Genomic DNA, 25,000 nt, shown 5'->3' with positions numbered 1-25,000 from the left:
TATTATTATTTTATTTTATTTTTTTATTTTTTTTTACTATTAATTAATTTATTTGCTGGAAATTAGAACTAAATTTAGAAATAGTTCTGAAATAAATCTTTGTGCTTAACAAACAAAATTAAATATATGAATGCTAATTGTCTTTAGTGGAGTGCGTACAACACCGTTTCCTTACTCCACAAAAGAAAAGGAGTAAAGTAGAGTCAAAGTAAAATAAAGAGAAAGAGGCTGAATGGAGGAGGCTTATTTTCTATCCTCGCAAAGTTTCAGTTTCAGCGCTCAGTTTATGTAAATAGCAAATGTGCAATGGCGCGATGCAACTGACTCTTAAAGGGAATGGGGGATGAGACTCTGATTGGTTTTATACACATTTTGTTCAAAACACACCCATAAAGAATAAGCACAACCCTGTTAGACCATGCTCTGGGGCGCAAAGGGTAGTTTTCCTTTCTTAAAATAACAAAAGTGGATTCGGACACGCCTTTCATGCTTTTACACCATAAGTTTTAGACATTGTACCTAGACCTAAAAATACCGAAAAAAACAAAACAAAAACAAAACTAGACTAAAATAGAGCCGTTAGTATCTTTAAAAATATCTAGTAAAATATTATGTACTGTCATCATGGCAACGATAAAATTAATCATTTATTAAAAATGAGTTATTAAAGCTATTATGTTTAGAAATGTGTAAAAAAATGTGGGGAAAATATATCTGGGGGCTAATAATTCAGGAGGGCTTATAATTCTGACTTCAACTGTACATCACTAGTGAAAAAAAGTCAACGCCCAGTGATTAGTGTTTAGCTGTTAAAGCGTCAGTTTCTCTGTGAAGCATGAAGCCAGTTCTCCATTCACACACCTGAAGATGAGAGCTCACAGAGGCCAGCAAGTGTCAAGCTATCTCCTGATCAAATAATTAAACTGTTGATGATGGCAACCCTCATAAAACTTGCGTCTGGCCCCTCGGATAGGCTGAAGAGTCCAGAGACTTGATTGAGGTCGCCACCTCCATGTAACATATGCTAAAATCTCTGCCGTCGGCTAGATTGAAATATTCGTCAATTATTGAATAGGCGCGTGGCCTCTGAGGACGCGTCTCCACTCCTTTCTAGAGCATCCCAGCCCTGAAGAGATGTCACTTCTGTTCAGGGCGGACATGGATTACCTTCCCATTCCCTTACATTGCACTTCAACAGACAGATTTTAGAGCAGCTACTTGTCAATTGTTCAGTTGTGATGTGTAGCATGTTTTAATAGATGAACAAATAAATCTGTGTTGTTCGCAGCATGTGTCTGTGAGATTTCAGGCTATAATAGTGAACTGAGCAAACGAAAATCTTTCATTATTTATCATCACATTGGCCACTATTTGGTAGTGAGAAAAAAAAAAATGCTGATTTTTGTGTTTGTTTGTTTGTTTATTCGTTCGTTCGTTCATACATTCATTTATTTATTTATTTGGTTTTTGCTTTTATTATTTTTTAAATTCTATTTTATTATTAATATTATTTATTATGTGTTTTTTTTTCATTTATTTATTTGTTCGTTCGTTCGTTCGTTTGCTCATTTATTTATTTATTTATTTTATTATTATTATTATTGTTATTTTTATTATTATTATTAGAATTATTATTATTGTTTATGTGTTTATCTGTTTATTTGTTCGTTCGTTCATTCGTTTGTTTGTTCATTTGTTTATTTATTTATTTTAGTTTATTACTATTATTATTTATTATGTGTTTGTTTATTTATTTATTCATTCGTTTGTCAGTTCATTCGTTCATTCATTTATTTATTTTATGTTTTTGTTTTTTAATTTATATTGTTAACATTATTTTTTTATTATTTGTGTGTTTATTTACTTCATTTATTCGTTCCATCATTCATTCGTTCATTAATTTATATATTTAATTTATATATATTTTATTTTATTTTTATACTATTATTATTATTATTATTATTGTTATTATTATCATTATTATTATTATTATTATTATTATTATTATTATTATTATTATTATTAATATTATTATTATTATTATTTATTATGTGTTTGTTTATATTGTAATAAATATTAATGAAGATTATAAAAGATAATTAGTCTTCTTGTGTATCTATAAATTACGTATATGTAAATATCCTTTTTAAAAGTGTAAATACACATTTTTTTAAAATAAAAAATACACTGTCTGCCCATCTGAGATGAGGGCCTGGATTGGTAAACATGACAATTGTTGTTTTTATTTGTTTGTTTGTTTATTTATTTGTTTAATTGTTTGTTTATTTGTTCGTTCGTTCAGTTGTTATTTTAATCGTTCATTCAATTGTTCATTCATTTGTTCTGTTGTTCTTTTGTTCATCCATTCGTTTAATTATTCATTCATTCAATCATTCATTCATTCATTCATTCATGTATTTATTTTTATATTTATTTATGTATTTGTTTATTTTAGTTTTATAGTATAACACACTGTGAGTGTACATGACTGATTATTTTTGTTCTCTTCTGACAACTTACAAAGTGTTCAGACTTAGAAACTGTGGCACATGATGTCAGACTTAACAAGCTTTTCAGAAGTTCACTTGAAAAGAAAAAGCCACATCAAGTACAGTAGTAAATGCACCACGGCTCACTTTTCTATAGAAGGATTTGGTGCAGAAATGATTATTAGTGTCGTGTACTGTATGTTCCTCATTATTGTACTTTGTTTATGTCCCTTTCCCTAGGTGGCCGGGATAAAAGGCATGTTCCTAGCCAATAAGAAGCTAAATAATGAGGTAAAGACATATATAACCTATAACAAAGGACGGGACTGGAGGCTCCTGCAGGCTCCGTCGGCGGATCTCAGAGGAAACCGCATTCACTGCATGTTGGTGAGTGAAAAAAAACGGATGGAGAAAAAGAGAGATTTGTCCAAATGCTGGAGTTATGAAATTTGACATTCATTTATGAGGTCAAAGCTCTTATGAATGGGCAATTTATCACATTTTAGCATATGAAACATTAAACTGGGTTGGGAGTTTCTTCACTTTGCCCTGCAGAATCCAATTCCCTAAAAAAATTACCATATTTATTATTTGATATGAAATTTATTTTATTTTATTATATTATTATTTTTTATTTTATTATCTATTAATTAATTTAATTTAATTTTGTTTTAATTTAATTTAATTTAATTTAACATAAATTATTTATTTTTATATAATTTAGTTTATTTAGTATACATTGGTTAATTTTAATTTAAATATAATTACATTTAATTTTGTTTTAATTTATTTTATTTTATTTTATTTTATTTTATTATTTTTATTATTTTTATTATTTTTATTTTATTTTATTTTATTTTATTTTATTTTATTTTATTTTATTTTATTTTATTTTATTTTATTTTATTTTATTTTATTTTATTTTATTATCCATGCATTAATTTAATTTAATTTAATTTTAATTTAATTAAGCACAACTTTTTTTTTTCAAATTTAGTTTAATTTAATTTTATTAACCATACATTGGTTAATTTTTTATTTAAATATAATTACATTTAATTTTGTTTTAATTTAATTTAGCTTTATTTTATTTTTAATTATTTTATACACATTAATTTAATTTAAATAAAATGTTATTTAATTGTGTTTTATTTTATTTTATTTTATTATTCATGCAATCATTTATTTAATTGAATTTTGTTTTAATTTAATTAAGCATATAATTAATTAAATTTGTTTCAAATTTTGTTTAATTTTATTTTATTTTCCATACATTGGTTAATTTTTAATTTAAATAAAATTGAATAGAATTTTGTTTTAATTTCATTTGTTTAATTTAATTTAATTTAATTTAATTTAATTTAATTTAATTTAATTTAATTTAATTTAATTTAATTTAATTTAATTTAATTTAATTTAATTTAATTTAATTTAATTTAATTTAATTTAATTTAATTTGTATAATGTTGATACAAGGAAACCTACATTCTGCAGTCATGTGAATATTATCGAAATATATTATGATAAATAATAATAATATACAATAATTTAAGTAATATAATTAATATAATATATATAAAAAACGTATAAATATTTTTAAAAGATTATTTAAACATCCATCTAGAACATTTCAAACACATGCATGATAGCATATATGAGTGTTTTTTTTTTTCCTACATTTTTTTTTTTATTGAAAAAAATTTTATTTAAATAAAATGTTATTTAATTGTGTTTTATTTTATTTTATTTTATTATTCATGCAATCATTTATTTAATTGAATTTTGTTTTAATTTAATTAAGCATATAATTAATTAAATTTGTTTCAAATTTTGTTTAATTTTATTTTATTTTCCATACATTGGTTAATTTTTAATTTAAATAAAATTGAATAGAATTTTGTTTTAATTTCATTTGTTTAATTTAATTTAATTTAATTTAATTTAATTTAATTTAATTTAATTTAATTTAATTTAATTTAATTTAATTTAATTTAATTTAATTTAATTTAATTTAATTTAATTTAATTTAATTTAATTTAATTTGTATAATGTTGATACAAGGAAACCTACATTCTGCAGTCATGTGAATATTATCGAAATATATTATGATAAATAATAATAATATACAATAATTTAAGTAATATAATTAATATAATATATATAAAAAACGTATAAATATTTTTAAAAGATTATTTAAACATCCATCTAGAACATTTCAAACACATGCATGATAGCATATATGAGTGTTTTTTTTTTTTCCTACATTTTTTTTTTTTATTGAAAAAAATAGTGCAGGTGACCATTTGTAGTTCACATAGTTCACTGCCATTTGTGCCATTATCATCATATTCTCCAAAATATGTAGTTATATTGTTATATATACAGTATGGCCAATACCGGGAGAGCAGAAAGAGACATATTTGTCTAAAGCTAGATTTATGAAATCTGACATTCATAGATGAGTTTTATGAGGTCAAAGCTCTTATGAATGCCCATTAATCACATTTGAGCTTATGAAATATTAAACTAGGTTGGGAGTTTCTGCACTTACCCTACAGGCTCTTTCCTAGCTGACTAAATTGATTCTCAGAAAATTTTCTTAACTTTCCTGTTTATTTCTGCAAATGTTTTATCTTAGTCACACTAAAACATGAATTACTTTTTCATTAAGGAAACATTTTATTTTTAGAATTATGCAAATAATACGGGATAATTACTTTTTTAATGTTCTATGAAGGTTTTAAAACAAAAAGTAAAAACCTTTCAGTCTTTCTGGCTTAAAGCATATATACAGTATATATATTTTAAAACACAGGTTAAAATAATCCGAATCATGTCTATATTTATTGAGTGATAATGATTTATTACATGTAACCCTCCAGTGGTATCCTTCATGTCGCAACCAATAATTCTGCCTATTGTAGAATACACATACAATATATTGTTGCCATGGAGACTACAGTGTCAATGAAGAGCTAATAAAATATGATACACGATGTGAGGGAGAAATAGTAGAAGACAAATCAAGATAAATAACCAATCACTTGTAAGTAATTTCCGGTTAACATGTAATTTTGTCAAATTAAGTAAAAGCTAATAAAAGATGTAAGCTTTATTTAAAACATTGAGAGATAGCCAGTACTATAGAAATAAATAAATAAATAAATAAATAAATAAATAAATTAGTGAAAAATAAAATAAAATAAATACATAAATAAATGAGTGGAAAATACAAATAAAATAAAATAATTAAATGATTAAATAAATAAATAAATAAATATATGTGCGAAAAATAAATAAATAAATGAGTAAAAAATAAATTAATTAATATAAAACAAATAAAATAAATTAATAAACAAATAAATAATGAAAACAAATATTCAAAATAAATAAATGAGTACAAAACAGATAAAATAAATTAACAAATAAATAAATAAATAAATACATACATACATACATACATACATAAATAAATAAATAAATTAATAAATAAATAAATAAATAAATAAATAAATAAATAAATAAATAAATAAATAAATTAATTAATTAATTAAATGTGGTTAAAGTTAAAGCCTTTTTATTTTTATTTTTTATTAATATCTTATTTTCATTTATTAAACTACAGCAATAGCTGGATGCCTTCATCCAGTTTAGGGATTTCCTGGAATGTTCTACAATTTTGAGGCATATATGGAATTTCTGCTCAAAAGCGCCCAGTACAAATGAAACAAACATTACATACATGACATTACATCCATTTGAACATGTTTATGTTGTTTATTCAGTGTTTTTTTTTATATATTACTATTACTACTACTACTACTACTACTACTAATAATAATAATAATAATAATAATAATAATAATAATAATAATAATAATAATATTAATAATTATACACAACCAAAATGTCTTGAAGTACCAGTGGATGTGAGAGTTTGAGATAGCTCTACATAATCAGTGCCGCTTGTCATTTCAAATGACAAGACGTATATTTCATTCAGTAGAGATATTATCATCCCTGGTGAGCGGCCTCCGCAAAACCTTCCCAAAATGCAAACAAAAATAATTACCCTTTGATAAACTCAACTAATTAACGGCCCCGCCATTGGCCTTGCTTTCACCATCCATTACAGAGCTATTTGTTAGAAAATGTCAAAGTTTTAATAAACCCCTAAACAACCCTTGCAACATGTGCTTACCATTGGCATTTCCAGACTTATAATGAGAATCATGTCACTAAAGGTTATTCCAATCAAAATTAATGTTGGGAGGGGGGTGGGGGAAAGTCACAAGGTTTTGGCATTATGGGATTTGCTTTTTTCTAATGGTATTTTATCGGAGATCCAGGACAATGACAGTTCAATGGAGGCCACACACACACACTCTCACACACATGGATTTACGGTTTCTTCCTGATGAAGATGATTTGTCTGTGTTTCTAACAGCCGTACTGTTCTCTGCATCTTCACCTGCACGTGTCTGCAAACCCATACACATCTGGAAACATTGCCAGCCGAGAGTCAGCACCTGGAATCATACTGGCGTCAGGTGAGCTGAAAACTTTTTTTTTTTCCATTAAACTCTAATACAGTTGATAAGTCATGAAGCTGGGAGATCTCATAAGTATGTACACAAACGGTTTGATATCTGTTTAATTAATTAATTAATTAATTGGTTGATTAAATGATTGGTTGATTGATTGATTGATTGATTGATTGATTGATTGATTGATTGATTGATTGATTGATTGATTGATTGATTGATTGATTGATTGATTGATTGATTGATTGATTGATTGATTGATTGATTGATTGATTGATTGATTGATTGATTGGTCGAATGATTGAATGATTGGTCGAATGATTTATTGATTGGTAGTTTATGGATTGAATAATGGGTTGGATGGTTGGATGGTTGGTCGGTTGGTTGGTTGGTTGGTTAGATGGTTGTTTAGTTGGTCGGTTGGTTGGTTGGTTGGTTGGTTGGTTGGTTGGTTGGTTGGTTGGTTAGATGGTTGTTAAGTTGGTCGCTTGGACGATCAATTGATGGGTTGGTTGATCGGTTGGTTGGTTGGTCGGTCGGTTGGATTGTTAGTTGGTTGGTTGGATTGTTGGTTGCTTGGTTGGTTGAATGGATGGTTAATTGAGTTGGTTGGTTGGTTGGTTGGTTGGTTAGATGGTTGCTTGATTGGTCAGTTGGACCATCGATTGATCGGCCGGTTGATCGGTTGGTCGATCGGTTGGATTGTTGGTTGATTGGTTGGTTTGTTGGATGGTTGGTTGGTTGGTTGGTTGGTTGGTTGGTTAGATGGTTGTTTGGTCAGTCGGTCAGACCTTCGATCGATCAGTCGGTTGGTTGGTTGGTTGGTTGGTTGGTTGGTTGGTTGGTTGGTTGATTGGATGGTTGATTGAGTTGGTTGGTTGGTTGGTTGGTTGGTTGGTTGGTTGGATGCTTGATTGGATGGTTGGTTGGATGCTTGGTTGGATGGTTGTTTTGATTGATTGATAGATTGAGTCGGTTGATGTTGGTTGGTTGGTTGATTGGATGGTTGATTGAGTTGGTTGGTTGGTTGGTTGGTTGGTTAGATGGTTGCTTGATTGGTCAGTTGGACCATCGATTGATCGGCCGGTTGATCGGTTGGTCGATCGGTTGGATTGTTGGTTGATTGGTTGGTTTGTTGGATGGTTGGTTGGTTGGTTGGTTGGTTGGTTGGTTAGATGGTTGTTTGGTCAGTCGGTCAGACCTTCGATCGATCAGTCGGTTGGTTGGTTGGTTGGTTGGTTGGTTGGTTGGTTGGTTGGTTGGTTGGTTGATTGGATGGTTGATTGAGTTGGTTGGTTGGTTGGTTGGTTGGTTGGATGCTTGATTGGATGGTTGGTTGGATGCTTGGTTGGATGGTTGTTTTGATTGATTGATAGATTGAGTCGGTTGATGTTGGTTGGTTGGTTGATTGGATGGTTGATTGAGTTGGTTGGTTGGATGCTTGGTTGGATGGTTGTTTTGATTGATTGATAGATTGAGTCGGTTGATGCTGGTAGGTTGGTTGGTTGGTTGGTTGGTTGGTTGGTTGGTTGGTTGGTTGGTTGGTTGGTCGGTTGGATGATTGGATGGTCGGTCGGTTGGACGATCAATCGATCGGTTGGTTGTTCGATTGGTTGGAGTGTTGGATTGTTGGTGAGTTGGTTGGATGGTTGGTTAGTTGGATGGATGGTTGATTAAGTTAGTTGGTTAGTTGGGTGGATGGTTGGTTGGTTGGTTAGATGGTTGTTTGGTCAGTTGGTCGGACCTTCGATCGATTGGTCGATCAGTCAGTTGATCGGTTGGTTGGTTAATTGGATGGTTGATTGAGTTGGTTGGTTGGTTGGATGGATGCTTGGTTGGATGGTTGTTTTGATTGATAGATTGATTGATTGATTGATAGAAATCTCTCAAGAACATCTTAGAGTTGAAACATTCTGTAGCATTATTAATATTTAAACTATCACTTTTGTTAATTTGGCAGTTAATACATTTTTGTTGAGATATAGTGATATTTATTTGTTTATCTTACATCAGACTTTTGAATAATAGTAATTATGTAATTGCTAATAAATCAATCAATCAATAAATAAATGTATTTATTAAGATAATTACACCTATTTAAATAATTGTAACAAATACCATTTATGTGTAAAACATTACGTAAATAGTTGTATCTATGGAGAGACTGTAAGTATGCATGCATGTTTATATGAAAGTACAGGTATGTATGTTTGTTTAGCAGCATACCTATATTATTATTTTTTTTTTAACAGTGTATTTTTGTCTAAATACATTTTCACAACTTTTGTTGTTTTTCATGGTTGTTTTTGATGTAATTGGTGGCTGAAACCTCTGTTCTATTGTAGACAGTTATGTGGAACTTTGGTGACTGGAAAATGTTATTTTTTTCCAAAGTGTCACATTTTAAATCATCTCTATTTTTGGATCCTCTTTTAATCTTTAAAGCAGCATTTCAAAGTTGAAGACGTTTAAGAAGAAAAATATAAAACAAAATCTTCAAGGATTATTTGTAATTGTGCTTTGCTTACAGACAGGTAGAAAAATGAATAATAAATCAGTCCAGTTGGCAGATAACAGAAAATGAAAATACTTTTAAAGTGCGTAGTTCTAATATTCTTCTTAAATCCCTGACATCACATCCCTGATAATTTTTTTGTCCAGGAACTCAAAGCGAAGCATATTTAAATTCCTTTCATCTTGAGCGCTTATGACACTGTTATTGTTGAAGACGTTCATTTTGCGCTGCTGGAGCACAGGCATCTGTATATGGACCATAAACAAGATTAGTGTCGTGCTAGCATAAACAAATGGAATTGCTAAGTGCTACTCTTGAGATTAGCGGCGGAGCGTCTTTACAGTCTTCTTATTATTCTCTCTCCATCATCTTCTGTTTTCACAACCGACTAACTCCTCCACCACTTCAAACTTCAAATGTTTATTTTATAAGATTGAAAGCGCTTGTCACTTTTTCATTTTTACTCCTTCAGGCTTGTGTCTTCCGTGACGTTCGCCGACGATATTGCCCGAGGAAGCTCGCAGATGAAATATAAATGTCTTGGCACTGTAACTATCCGGGATAAGTAATCCTGGAGGAGGCCGACTATTAGATATTAGGCTGTAAATTGACATTCAGCTGATTGATTTGATGGTATAGGGCTTTGTGGGAAGCACAGGCTGGCTGCACTTATTAGATATCGAGGTTTTCCAGAACTCTTGGTTAAATCATGGAGCAGCTGACAGCCAGATGCCTTGATTTTATTACGCAAGATGCATTTTCCATCCATCTATCCTTCCATCCATCATTCTGTCATTGACAATTGATCAGTCACGATCCATCTGTAATTGTCATGATACTTATATATAATGATTCATTCATCTGTCATTCGCTTATTGTGTCTTTTGTTCTGTCCACCCGTCACTCTGTCAATCCATTGATTTATTTATTATACTGTCACTATATGCATCCATTTATTTATCCATCCATTATTCTGTCTATCCATCCATTCATTGTTTTATTGACCAGTCCATATATACATTGCTCTCATTCTGTGTAGTGTTCTGTCCATCCATCCATTCATCCTTTCACCAATCATTTTGCCAATTGTTTGCATTTTATTTTGTATGCATATATTGTGTCCATCCATTAATGATTCTGTCCATCTATCGATTCATCTGTCTCCATCTATCTATCCATCTTATCATTGGATTGATTGTATATGGATTGATTGATCCAAATATAAACTGATTTTTTTTTTCAAATTATTTCTATATATTACACCTGTTTTTATGTCAATTGAGAAATTCATCCATCCATCCATTCATCCATTGTTCTGTCAATCTAAAATCCATCCATACTTCCATCCATCTAACAGTTTGTTGACCAATGCATATGTCCATTTTCATTTTATCCATCTTCAAATGTATCATTTGTTTTGTTGATCCAACCATCCATCCATTCATCAACATTCTGTTAATCTTTTCATTCATTCATTCATTCATTCATCCATCCATCCATCTATCCAGTCCCATTCATCAATACATCCATCCTTTCTTTACATCCATCTATCCATACTTCCATTCATCCATCAGTCCATTGTTTTGTTGATCTGTACTTTGTTTTTTCCATCCATCCATCCATCCATCCATCCATCCATCAATCCATCCATCCATCCATCCATCCATCCATTTATCCATCCATCCATCCATCTGTCCATCCATCATCTGTTGTCATCCTATCTTTTGACTATCCATCCAGCAATCAATTGTTTTGTAGATCCATCCATCCATTCATCAACATTCTGTTAATCTTTTCATTCATTCATTCATTCATTCATTCATTCATTCATTCATTCATCTCTTCTATCCATCCATTTATCTGTTATCTCCATCTATCCATCCATCAGTCTTTTGTTTTGTTGATCTATACAATGTTTTGTCCATCCGTCCATCCATCCATCCATCCATCCATCCATCCATCCATCCATCCATCAATCGTCATACTGTTAATTTTTTCATCCGAACATGCATCCATCACTTTGGTCTATCCATCAAATGTTTTCCTCTCCATCTTTTTATTTATCCAACCATTTATCACCTTTCTGTCCGACCATCCGTCCGTCCGTCCATCCATCCATCCGTCCATCCGTCCGTCCATCCATCTCATCATTCATTATTTTCCCACTCAACCCATCCATGATTTTGTCAGTTGATCCAACCATCAATTGTTGTTACTGATCCATCTATTGCTTTTTTTTGCCTATCCATTTTAGGATTTTTTTTTTTTTTTTTTTGTGCAGTACACAACAGAAAAAAGCAAGTTATCTAACTCTTATTCTGTCACAAAAGATATGATGTGCCACAGTGTTATGTGAAAAAGTAAAAAGAAAAAAAAGAGTGTATGATCTTCTGTAACTGACACATTCTTTTACAGTATGTCCCATAAATAACACACTGGCTTTTGTATCAAGAGAAATGCAAGTTTAGAAAAAGTATTGCCAACTTTTTCGAATGAATTATATATGACTTCTGTGTCACAAAAGATGCACAATCTACTCCATCTTTATATTCATATAGCTTTAGTTATCAGCTCTCTATTTGCTTGGCTAAGCATGACTGTAATTGTTCTTCTCTTTTCTTTACAGGTTCGATAGGCGCGGAGTTAACAAGCAGCAACGTTAGCATGTTCATCACATCCGACGCTGGAAACACGTGGCGGCAGGTGACTCTGACGGTGGGGTGTTCAGCCAGATGGGGGTGGGCAGTAATTTCAGGCACTGATGCATATCTGTGAGCGGATAAAAGCACGTGCCACGTATTTTAGAGCCGATAATCAAATGACACCTTCAGAGAAAACTAAATTCAATGACATATATGATGCCCGTGGGTGCATGCTTGATGATGCGGTTTAAATTTATGGGGCCAGCTGTCTAATTAAAAATGGAGAGCTCAAATAATTAAGAGAAAATTGATGTGGCAAAAAGTTAAAGCACGCTGGGTAGGGCACGGCTTTGATGTCATATATCTTGTCAGTAGGAATTACAATCACTGGGATTTGAGGAATAGCATCATTTCAAGGACAGCAGACCTGTGCTTGCCAGCGTTCATCTAATCAAATTGAAAGCCCTCCCAAGAAGAGTAAAAGAGATGAAATATTGCCATAACTCAGCCAATCTGACATTATGGATGAGAATAACACGGGAACATGTGTAACAATGCCCTAAGACTCGCGTGAGAGGAAGTACATGGCGAGAATGTTTAAATGTTTGCAAACCAACTTAATTTCGGGAGAAACAAATTAATTTTGATATATTACATTCTAAAGTTTTCAAGCTCCAGTCATCATTCTGGCTGCTAAATTTATAATAATCTGATTAGTGTTTCTAGCTAATCAGATTAACCAACAATCAGTGTGGAGTTCCATTGACTTTCATCATAATAATAGGAGCATCATGTTAAACATGCAAACAATTTGATAACATTATGTTAAATCATGCTTGAAACATGTTAGGTAAGTGCAAATCATGCTAGCAGTTCAATTAACCAAAGTAAGTTTATTCATGATTATAACATGCTAAAACGTACCAATGTGTATCTTGTGTGTGTATCTTCTTACAAACGTTACCGATACCTGCTAAAAAAAACAGCTTAAACCAGCCTAGGCTGGTTAGCTGGTTTTAGCTGGTCGATCAGGCTGGTTTTAGAGGGGTTTTTGGCCATTTCCAGGCTGGTTTCCAGCTATTTCCAGCCTGGTTTTTGCTGGTCAGGCTGGGAGATGACCAGCTAAAACCAGCTTGACCAGCCTAGCCTGGCTAAGAGCCCAGCCAAAACCAGCTATGTCCAGCTTAAACCAGGCAATGTTAATCATTTTACATCATGTTACATCAGGCAACAATGCTAAATCACTATAGAAATCATGCTAATAACATAGTAAACATAGGCCTACCAATGTGCTGTGCAAATATTGTGTATATCTTCTTAGAAAATGTTACCAATGCACTACATTATATTAGAAATGTTAACAATTAGATCATTCTAGTTAAATGTTAAAACACGCTAATGATTACAACATAAAATAAAGCTAGAAAGATGTTGCAACATTCATAAAAAACACCTTAAATTATGTAACAATATGTTGAAGCATGCTAATAATGTGTTAGCAATGTATTCAGTCATGATATCAACATGTCATACAATGCCAGCAATGTTCAAGATCATGGCAGAAGCATGCTAGCAATGTCAAATCATGCTATCAACATTAAATCACGCTAGCAACATGCTAAATCATATTAGAAAAGTCTAGCAATGTGACCCAGATATGCTAGCAGATATGTAAATCATGCTATAATCATGCTAAAACATTGAAAATCATGCTAACAGTGTGCTAATTTATGGTTGCAACATAAACCACATGCTAAATCATGCTGGCAGCATGTTGGATTATTCTTTTCAAAGTGATTTGTTAAACCATCATCAGTGTTTGTTTACAAATCATCAGCAGCATAATGTTGATGCACTGGGGTCAAACACATTTCTCAGCTATAATGACTTCAGTGCGACTTGTAGCTTCTGCTTTTCCAGTGGATTCACAGCCATGGGAAAACAAAACAGACCCCTTGCTGTATATTCCGCTAATATAAACACTAGCCTCAAAATCATTAGCCTATGAGGTACTTGAGTCAATCAGATGGTGTTTTTCTCCACTTAAACGAACTGGCGTATGCTAAACGCTCGAAGCCCTAAGGCCTCAACTCAACATGAATCCACATCAGCAGGATTTCACAGCACATACAGTGAAGTTATCTGCGCTCTGGGCCAAACAAATGGAGATTGCTAACGAGGGCTTCAGTTTTGGGTTCAGCACTGCAGTAGGTCAGACTAGCATCTGGATGCATTTCCCTCAGTTAGGCAATTACTTGTTTAGTACATGTTTGCAAGCACTAGCACTTATGAAATGGTGACCAGAGGGTGTTTTTTTTTCTGCCGTTTTATAAACTCTGTACTTTAAAACATATTGGTGTTGCCTAATGTATAGGAGTATTATTATTATTCACAACCACAACTTTTTTAGAGGTAAGAATCAATTGTAAATTTGATTTGATAAAAATGGATGGAAAAAGTAATAGCTTATTTAAATATAATTTGTATATACAGTATAATATAATAAACTGTTAAGTCAGATTACCATTTGAAGTGTTATATTATTTACGTGCTATATTATTACAGTTTACAGTGTTTGCAATTGGAAAACAGACTTGATATTAAAGTCAAAACTAAATACGTTTTTACATTATATATAATGTTGTATAGTTTATGCAGTACTTTAATATCCAACAGAAATATACAAATTAATGGTATACTGTTTAGAATTGTATTTACTTACTCTCCTAGCTAAGATGGATTGATTTGGATTAAGCTTTCACTAAATTTTTATTATTATTATTTTATTATTAATATTTATTTTTATTTTATTTTATGTTACATTATATTATCTTATTTTACTTTACTTAATTTTATTATTTTTATTTTATTTTATTAATTCGTTTTATTTTATTTTTAATTTTACCTTACTTAATTTTTATTTTATTTTATTTATTTTAAATTATAATTTACTTATTTTTTTATTTAATTTAATTTTAATTTAATTTTTAATTCATTTTAATTTAATTTTACTCTCACTTAACTCAATTTTTAATTTAATTAAATTTAATTTTATTAAAATGTTTATTTTTATTTAATTTAATTTTACTTTATTTTACTTAACTTTACTTAATTTAATTTTACATAATTTTAATCAATTTCGATTTATTAAATTTTAATTTATTTTAATTTCATATCAATCAATATCAGTTTATTATTATTATTATTATTATTATTATTATTATTATTATTCAATGATTTAAAAATGAACACATCCCAACATAAATCAAATAAATGTTTAATTTGACACATTCAGCAAACACATTTAATTATTACTACTTTTTTTACACAATACAAGATGGTATTATTTATTGCAAATGTTGAACTGTGTGTTGCAGATCTTCGACGAGGAGTACAGCGTTCTGTATCTGGATCAGGGCGGAGCTTTAGTGGCCATCAGACACACCCCTCTCCCCATAAGGCACCTCTGGTAACCCAACGCCATGCACTGCCATTATTAACATTTGATGCGTCTGTTCATAAAAGATGAGTCCAGCTGACTCACATAATGTGACCGTTCTCATTAAAGCCAGCAGACTGTGTAATACTTGTGTCTAGTAATCTAGATGAAATGTGGGGAAGGTGAAGTAAAGTGCTGTGCCGTGTCTATATATACTTTGTATTCCTGACATTGTAGGCATCAAATGTACCCACAAGTATAGCAATACCAGTAAAGTGTAACCTTGAGGGGACATTTGTTTGGTCTCCATGAGGGAAACAGCTTACAAATTATACAGAACGAAGGATTTTGACAATATAGAATTGTATGAGAGATATAGAATATACAATGTTGGATATACAGTTTGTACAGCTTAAAAATCTTTATATCTATGGGAGGTTGCGTATATGTCTTTGGTGTTATTACATACTGACTAAAATGTGTTTTAAGAGCTCAGAGCTAAGACATTTTCCAGGTCCCCATAAAATATGGAAACTTGTGTGTCTGTGTGTGTGTGTGCAGGTTGAGTTTTGATGAAGGCAGAGTGTGGAATAAGTACAGCTTCACCTCCTCTCCTCTGTTTGTGGATGGAGTTTTGGGTGAACCGGGTGAGGAGACGCTCATCATGACGTAAGTACAGGGCCACTACTAATCCATCTAAAATGACACATTTACGGGTTTCTCAGAAGTCATAAAATTAGACCAAAGTTAATGGGAGAGTACAACAAATTATTATTATTTTTTACAATCCTATTTGCTGAACTAATAAATGCAAAACTTGACAATGGTGTTATCAAGACTTTCAGAAAGAGGAAAAAGATAGTGAGAGACACATTTACTGTCCTTCCCATTTCAAATGCCTCGTACAAGTGGTAATTTGTTTTGTGAAATTTGATTCAAATAAGACATACAGTAATACTTACGTACATGCATATAAATGTTCATATGTTTGTTTTAATTCAAGATATTAAAAACTTGCAAGGATTTAAGATGCTGTTGAGCATTAAACGCGTCCCTTGTGAAAAGGGTTCATACTAACTTAAACTTTTTTTCTTACTTTTGTTAATTCAAATACAGTTAACATTAAATAAATTGAATTTAAATGCCTATTTTATTTCTGCTGGTTATGTGTGTTAATATTTCTAATTTTCAGTTACTTTATTTGATGTACTAACTAATAGCACATATGTAAAAGTGCACTAAAAAGGTAAAACAGACAACACGAGTAACTATTTTTGCTAAATTAACATGTACCAATGAAATATTAACCATAAAACCATTCATGTTTATTCAAATGACACGAATAAACTGAATGAGAAAATAAGTTGAACAAAAATATGTACTATATATGTTATATTTAAACATGATCAAATTATTTATTTGTATTATTTCATATATATATATATATATATATATATATATATATATATATATATATATATATATATATATATATATATATATATATATATATATATATATATATATATATATATATATATATAAGAAAAGAAAAATTATATATATAATTTCTTCATATTTATTATATTATTAGTATGTATTATTATATTTTAATTATCATTCTTTAATTTTAATTATTATTATTTTAAATCATTTTATGGTTTAAATTATTTAAAATATATATATTTTGCATTTAATTTAACTTTATTTTACATTAATTCATTTATTCATTAAAACTGAATTTAAGTAAAGTATCTAAAGCTAAAATAAAATAAATACTTTAGTAAAAGAGACCAAAAGATGCAATATTTTTGTCTAATACTTTAACAAAAATAAAATAAAAAGCAGAATATTATATAAATAAATTCAACTAATTAAAATAAACAATATCTCAGTGACATCTTGTTAGAATTTTATTTTTATATGAATAATCTGTATAATGTGTTATAATCTCATTGACATTTTTACAAATTTAATTAATTATAAACATTGTGTGGGTTGCTACATCACTTTATTCATTATAAATTTTATAATTTTATTTTGACTTTAACTTTCACAATTTGTATGTATTTTTGCATATATTGCATTTAATTTTTACATAAGATTCACTGTATTTCTTAGTTGTAACTTTCTCCCAATTACCTTTTTTACTTCCATGAGAATAAATGTCAAAAAAAAATGCAAACATAAAATGTTCAGTGCACGGGTTTTGATGGTTGGTGCTAAAACGAAGTAATAATAATCCAACTGCTTTATTTTTAGAACTTACAGTAGCGAATCAGCTATTTTGACCGGGAAATCATTAAACCATCATGCCAGTTCACATCATAATACTCTGAATCCAGCTCAGCCTAAAATTATTTCGAGAAGTGTTTCATGAAGTTTTTTCCCTTGTAGGATATTTCCAGACACTTTCTGACAGACCCTAAAAGTGTCACCGTGTTTTTGAGTGTCAGACTTTCTCGATGTGAGTTTTTTGTTGGCGGTTTGACACAGGTTTCCACTGATGTGCTTCGACTTGGATGAGGCTGTTAAGACGACACACTGCAGGCAGAAACACTGCTTTTTCCATACACCTGTCAATTTCGAGATTCAGGCTATTCATAAAGTGATTTTTTTTTTGTCAAATGTAAAGAAAACATACAAAATAGACTTAGAAATGTTTCTTTTGTCACACTTTATCAATTTGTGTCTGCAGATTTCAATTGTGTATTTTTAAAGCATGTTTCCTTTAAAAAAAATGTATGAATATTATATATACAGTACACTTATCAGCCACTTTATAAGGTACACCTTACTAGTACTGAGTTGGACCACTTTTGCCTTCAAAACTGATTTAGCAACGTACTGGAAATTTTCCTCCGAGATTTTAGTCCATGTTGACATGATAGCATCACACAGTTGCTGCAGATTTGTCAGCTGCACATCCATGATGCAAATCTCCAGTTCAACCACATCCCAAAGGTGCTCTATTGGATTGAGATATGGTGACTGTGGAGGCCATTTGAGTACAGTGAACTCATTGTCATGTTCAAGCACCAGTCTGAGATGATTCACACTTGATGACATGACGTGTTATCCTGCTAGAAGTAGCCATCAGAAACCTTCGTTATATATAATAATATTTAAAATTTGCATAAATAACGCAATTATTGATATTTCGTTAGGACAACTAAATGGTTTTATGTTCCATCCACTTAAATTTGTTAAAACTTATAAGTTAACTTACTCATTCATGTTGTCCCAACACAAATCGATTGGGTTGCACCCAGCAGTTTTTAAATAAGTAGCATTTTTTTTGAGTATGTATATATTGTTATTGTTATTATTATATATATTTATATTTTTTACGCTATTCATCAGCAGTGTCTTGCCTTAAAGGGTAAGTTGACCTGAAAATGGAAATTCTGTTATAAATTACTCTCCCTCATGTCGTTTCTGTTCTCTGAACTTCGTTCATCTTCAGAACACAAATGGATTTATTTTAGATGAAATCCGAGAGCTCTCTCATCCTCCCTAGACAGTAGTCTAGGGATGGAACCAATAACATTGCCAAAACATGCCACGTGACTTTATTGGTTCAGCTGTAACCATTTGAAGCTACAAGAACGTTTTTTTTTTAGTGTGCCAAAAAAATATTGTCTTGTCTTCTCTTGGTCTTGGTCTTGGTCTTTGTCTTCATCTTCGTCTTTGTCTTGTTTTTGTCTTATCTTTGTCTTATCTTCGTCCTGTCTTCGTCTTCTCTTGTCTTGGTCTTGGTTTTGGTCTTCATCTTGGTCTTGTCTTGGTCTTCATCTTGTCTTTTTGCCTGTAGTACTGACTGAAGAGGAAAACATGTGGGCAAATTGTTTTTATAGTTTTTTTTTGTTGTTGTTGCTTCAAATGATTACAGTTGAACCACAAAAGCCATTTTGACAATGTTTTTCGGTTCATTTTCTGGACCATCTTGGGATCATTGGAAGTTAAGAGATCTCTCGGATTTCATCCGAAATATCCTAATCTGTGTTCGGAAGACGAACAAAGGTCTCAAAGGATGATTTGAACATATTAATGGTGGGCAATTAATAATATAGTTTTTATTTTTGGAGTGAACTGACCCTCTAAGCATTAGCTGTCACTGTCTGCTCTGCATCTGTATAATGATCGGATGACAGAGTTGTTCTAGATGCGTCAGGTCTGTCCAGACACACGGCAGCTGACGGTGTGTGTTTGTTTGCAGGATCTTTGGTCACGTCAGTCACCGCTCTGAATGGCAGCTGGTGAAGATTGACTTCAGGTCCATCTTTAACAGGAGATGTGTAGAATCTGACTATGTGCCGTGGGACTTACACGACCAGGTGAGACAACTCATGTCAGCACTTCCTTCTTTATTTATTTATTTATTTATTTTTTTGTGAAAATCTTTAAAAGCAAATATTTTTTTCTTTTCCATTACAACGATGCAGTTATCATATAGTAGCATCACTAAAAAGTTTGTTTTTTTATATACATGATATAAATGATATATTATATAAAATGTGTTTATACATTCACTCATTCATTCATTTTCTTTTCGGCTTAGTCCTATTATTAATCTAGTGTCGCCATAGCGGAATGAACCACCAGCAACCCATCACTGGGAAACATCCATACACTCTCATTCATTAACTTCCAAGATCGGGCATGCCCAGGGTGGTATGGCCGTAAGCTGTTAATACAGTACTTTGCAAAAGTCTTTGACCCCCATTAGATTTGTCATTTTAGTATTTATTATTACATAGTATATACTAATATAGTATACTAATCTCCCGCTCTTTGCCTGAACAGTAATGACGTTTATAGATAATTCAACACAATCTCACAGGAATTCGTAAGTTTTTGACCTAGTGGCTAATTTGTATGAATTTGTACAATCTCATCCATAAAATTTAGTACAATTTTCTCATCTCCCAATGATGGTTAGGTTTAGGGGCGGGGTTGGGTGCCTCGCCTTCTTTTTAAAATCGACTGAACTCGTACGAATTAGCGACTAAACTGACAAAAATGTAACATAGTTACAGATAAATAAATTAGTTGTAAAATTTTATAATATTTACAGATATTCATGGTATTTATAGATAGCTAATACAGTCATGAAATGGCCTCCACAGAGTCCAGACCTTAATATACTGTAGATATAATAGAGGCAGTATGGTTTTTTTCTGCCAGAGGGGTTGCAACAGTGTTGATATAAATAGTGTTGCATGCCTGAATATGTAGTCCATGACATGGCATATTTGTAGTTCATGTAAATGTGAGTGTTTTCCAGCTATCTCTGGATGTTAGATGGTGATCGTGACACCTTGGCTGTGTTTTGGATCATTGTCCCACTTAAATGTCCACTCTGGTTTCATCTTCATCATCCTAATAATGTAGATGTTTAACTGAAGCAGTAAATATTAATTTACAATGACTGAGGGCAGAGGGTTGCTGAAGAACTACTGAGAGATTTCAGCTGCAGCCTGGGCTTTCACTGTCTTTCAACACCTCCCTTTCTTCATGTGTTCAATACTGTTTCCCATTGTCATTTCATTTTACTATACATAACTTCATTTGTAAAATAATTAGACGTGTTTTCTTTGCATATATGGATTTCTTTGGTTGTTATTAACATCTGGTAAAAATTTCAACAGCACATTTAAAGTGGTTTCTAAGGAAAATGGAGAGGTGTTCAATACTTTTTTCCCACACTGTACATAATATTATTGTTTAAACAGTATCTTTTAGGACCTATTTTGTTAAATCCTTGCTTCTAATAGTGTTTTATAAATATCTCTTTACATTTTGAACATGTTAAACATGTGATTTCATTCATTAAATAAATTAATTAACATCTCATTAATACATATGACATTTTTCTTAACTACTCTTTATGAACTGTTTATTTTAATGTAGTAATTTTAGGAACTTTTTTCTGTAATTTTCAATGAATAAATAAGGTGACCCTGTTAATTTGAAAGACAACATGTACAGTGCTTTACTATCTGTAACCAAGAACAAACAGCTTTTTTTTTTAGCCTTGATTAAACATTCCCTTTTGTTCTACTGTAACAGTTGCTTGTGCTTAACAAATCCTCTATCTTAGAGTCAGTGATGATCCCCTTCTGTTCTGCATCTCTATCTCGTCTTGATCAGATAGTTTTCTGCTCTGTCTTGCCTCCCCAGTCTGACAACCCCTGATGCTTTGGATTGAAATAAATAAAGAGTTCACCGCATCACGATGTTTGAAGCTTCCTCTCTAACCGGCCCTGACATGCTTTTCCCAGCGTCCGAGACTATATTTGAACAGATAGAATAATATATATCCCAGAACTCAAGCCAGAAGCCAAGTGTCCTCTCGTAGGAGGATAATAGATGTGCGTTTATTAGTCGGAGGCTGTCCTACTTTAACCCGAAGCCTCTTGGCACTTTTCTATTTCTGAGACTTAAACTTGAAGATGACAGAAGTGGACTGAAGACACAACAATGTCAAAGTTTGGACAGCTTTTGGACTGTAGAATATAGTAATACTCTGATGAGATGAAAGCGCATAATTTTTTAGTGGTTAGTGGTTGCAAATAATTTTGTATGGGCTGAATTTAAACAATAACATTAAGTTGATCGTTAATGTGTTTGTTTAAATTCAGCCCATATAAATTGATTGCAACCTCCATAAATCATTGGAAACCTCAATGAATCTTGTATTTTAATTGTGTGAACCTATACTTCACAGTATTGGAGAAGTGCAGAAGTAGAGCTAGTGATGCACTGAAATTAACATAAAAATAAAATAAAACATTCTGTATTCACTTGGCCGAAAAACAAAATTAAAAATGTTTGTTATACTATTTTTAGTTAATAATATAATGTAATTTTTGACTTTTTAATTCAACTCAATAACTTAAATTATACTGTTTAAAAAAGCAATATTGCAAGTGTTCCTCATAAATCGTCAGCACGCTATTTGACTAGATTTTTCTTTTCTGGTGTGCACATGCATTTTATGCATGTCCGTTTTATTTTAGTTTGTGGGATCATGTTGTTTCTTTTATTTAAACAGCATACATTTTGGCACAGAAAGTAGTCACTAAAATAATTGATCTTTTTCTAGTTAAAGGGATAGTTCATGCAAAAAAAGAAAAATGAAATAACTGTCTTTATTTACTCGCCCTTATTTTTTCAGAACTTATGTAAGTCCATTATTTTTGTTGTACACAAAATATATATATTTTTTAATTCTGGTTGATGCCACCCATTCTTTTTTTTTTTTTTTTACTATGGAAGTCAGTGGGTGGCATTAACCAGCATTTCTCAAAATATCTTCTTTTGCGTTCAACAGAATTCATTTTTTTAAATTAATAAAAGTTACAAAAAATACAAAAAAAAAATATTGTAATTAATTTAAATCAAATTTATTTGTTTATATTTGTTTATATATCAATATTTTTTTTATATTATATTAATTAATATTATATTTAAAATAAAATGTCAACAAATTATTAGTATTTTAATGTTTGTTTGCTTATATTTATAAAACAATATTTAGTTATATTTATACAATATTTTATTATGTTTATGTTTAAAATTTAATAAAATTACATAAAATTGCATTTAAAAATTAAATAAAATTAAATAAATTTTTAAATAAATAAAATATATTTAAATTATATTTGTTTTTTTATATTTGTGTATTTGTTTGTTTATATTTATCATCAATATTTAATTATATTATTATAATTTTTGATAGTATTTACATTTAAAATGTAAATATAAAAATAAACAATATTTTAAAATATTAAAAAAAAATATATGAATCTTATTTTATATTTGTTTGTTTATATTTATACACAATATTTTATTGTGTTTATATAATATTTAATTATATTTATATTTAAAATGAAATAAAATCAAATGAATTAAATGTAAAAATTAAATTAAATTAAAATTTTAAATAAATAAAATTAATTCAAATTACATTTATTTGTTTATAGTTGTGTGTTTATTTTTTATATTTGTGTATTTATTTTGTTAATATTCATAATCAATATTTAATTATATTTATAAATGAAATTAAATATTCAGTGCACTAATTTGACGAATGGAAACAAAAAAAGATTTTAACATTAATATCCTGAAACTTGTCACAAATACAACCTTGAGTTTGAATGTAAGAAAGGAAAAAAAGCAGCACAATGAGTGGAAACTATATTTTCTTTCCCTCCTTCCTATTTTCTTTCGTCATCTTTCTTTTTTCTATATTGAGAGTGAAGCACACATGCTTCACTGTTATGAATTATTTATGTGAGAACTGAAATAAACCTGAAAGAGAGCACCATATGCCAGTTTATTGTAGATAATAATAGTGTGTGTGCGTATGTCTGTGTATGTTGAAATCCTGCGTTGTAGGGCGAGCGATGCCTTATGGGAGTTAAAAGAGTCTACAGGAAGCTGAAGGCCACAGCCAGGTGTGTTATGGGTAAAACCTACTCCGTCACCATGATCTCTGAGCCCTGTCACTGCACCGAGTCGGACTTTGAGTGGTAAGTGGTGTTTTTTCCTTATTGAGATTTTAAGGTTGTGGTCTAACACTTGTTGAGCTGCTTTGATGTTTTACTAAAGCTCATAGAGGACTGAATTTCAAGAGTACAGTGTAATATTATACTTTGAAAAAGAATAAAGTGAGTTATAACTCAGCACAGAAGCACAGGAGAAAAATAATTGATTATTCTCTTAATTGAGTGCTGCAAAAAAAAAAAAAAGTCTCGTAAAAAGTGAAAAAACAAACAAACAAAAACAAACTAAATAATCAAAATAATAATAAAAAAATTGTAACGCTTTACAATAAGGTTCAATAGTTAATGCATTTACTAACATGAACTAATCATGAAAAACACTTGTACATCATTTATTAATCATAATTGAACATTTACTAATGCATTATTAACATTCAACTCCATGCTTGTTAACATTAGTTAATGCACGAGTTAACGTGAACTAACAGTGAACTGTATTTTTATTAACTGACGTTTATTAACATGAATAAATACTGTAGTAAACGTATTGTTCATTGTTTGTTCATGTTTGTAAGTGCATTACTTAACATTAACTAATGAACGTTATTGTAAAGTGTGACCAACAATTTTTTAGTTAGACTGAAAACAGGTGATTTTAATTACTTATTGTTACTTTTAATAACTTTTAAATTACTTTAATTTAATTTGATGTCCCAAATTGTTTGTTTTGTAATAGCCAAATTATTGAATTGTAATGCTATTTTATTTGTTCTAAGTTTATTATTATTATTATTATTATTATTATTATTATTATTATTATTATTATTAGTAGTAGTAGTAGTAGTAGTAGTAGTAGTAGTA

The 25,000-nt window shown here is 30.4% G+C and overlaps 1 protein-coding gene across 4 annotated transcripts in view; it reads left to right on the top strand.

The window, feature by feature from the left end:
• sorcs1 (sortilin-related VPS10 domain containing receptor 1) overlaps positions 1-25,000 on the top strand; it is a 346,560-nt gene that overhangs the window by 280,481 nt on the left and 41,079 nt on the right. For all 4 annotated transcript variants that reach the window (XR_015476922.1, XR_015476923.1, XM_087237652.1 and 1 more), the window contains 7 exons: positions 2,730-2,876; positions 6,937-7,039; positions 12,175-12,251; positions 15,568-15,659; positions 16,191-16,298; positions 19,849-19,966; positions 24,033-24,166. Coding sequence is in view for 2 of the 4 variants with exons in the window: in XM_087237652.1 (XP_087093778.1) it covers positions 2,730-2,876; positions 6,937-7,039; positions 12,175-12,251; positions 15,568-15,659; positions 16,191-16,298; positions 19,849-19,966; positions 24,033-24,166 (779 nt within the window). In the remaining 2 variants the exon portion in view is untranslated. The remainder of the gene's footprint in view (positions 1-2,729; positions 2,877-6,936; positions 7,040-12,174; positions 12,252-15,567; positions 15,660-16,190; positions 16,299-19,848; positions 19,967-24,032; positions 24,167-25,000) is intronic.

This window comes from Danio rerio, chromosome 1 (genome assembly GCF_052040795.2).
Source record: "Danio rerio strain M-AB ecotype USA chromosome 1, GRCz13ab, whole genome shotgun sequence".
In the NCBI taxonomy this organism is placed as follows: domain Eukaryota; kingdom Metazoa; phylum Chordata; class Actinopteri; order Cypriniformes; family Danionidae; genus Danio; species Danio rerio.
Note: the sequence above shows the minus strand (reverse complement) of the source record. Positions and strands in the feature narration are given on the sequence as shown.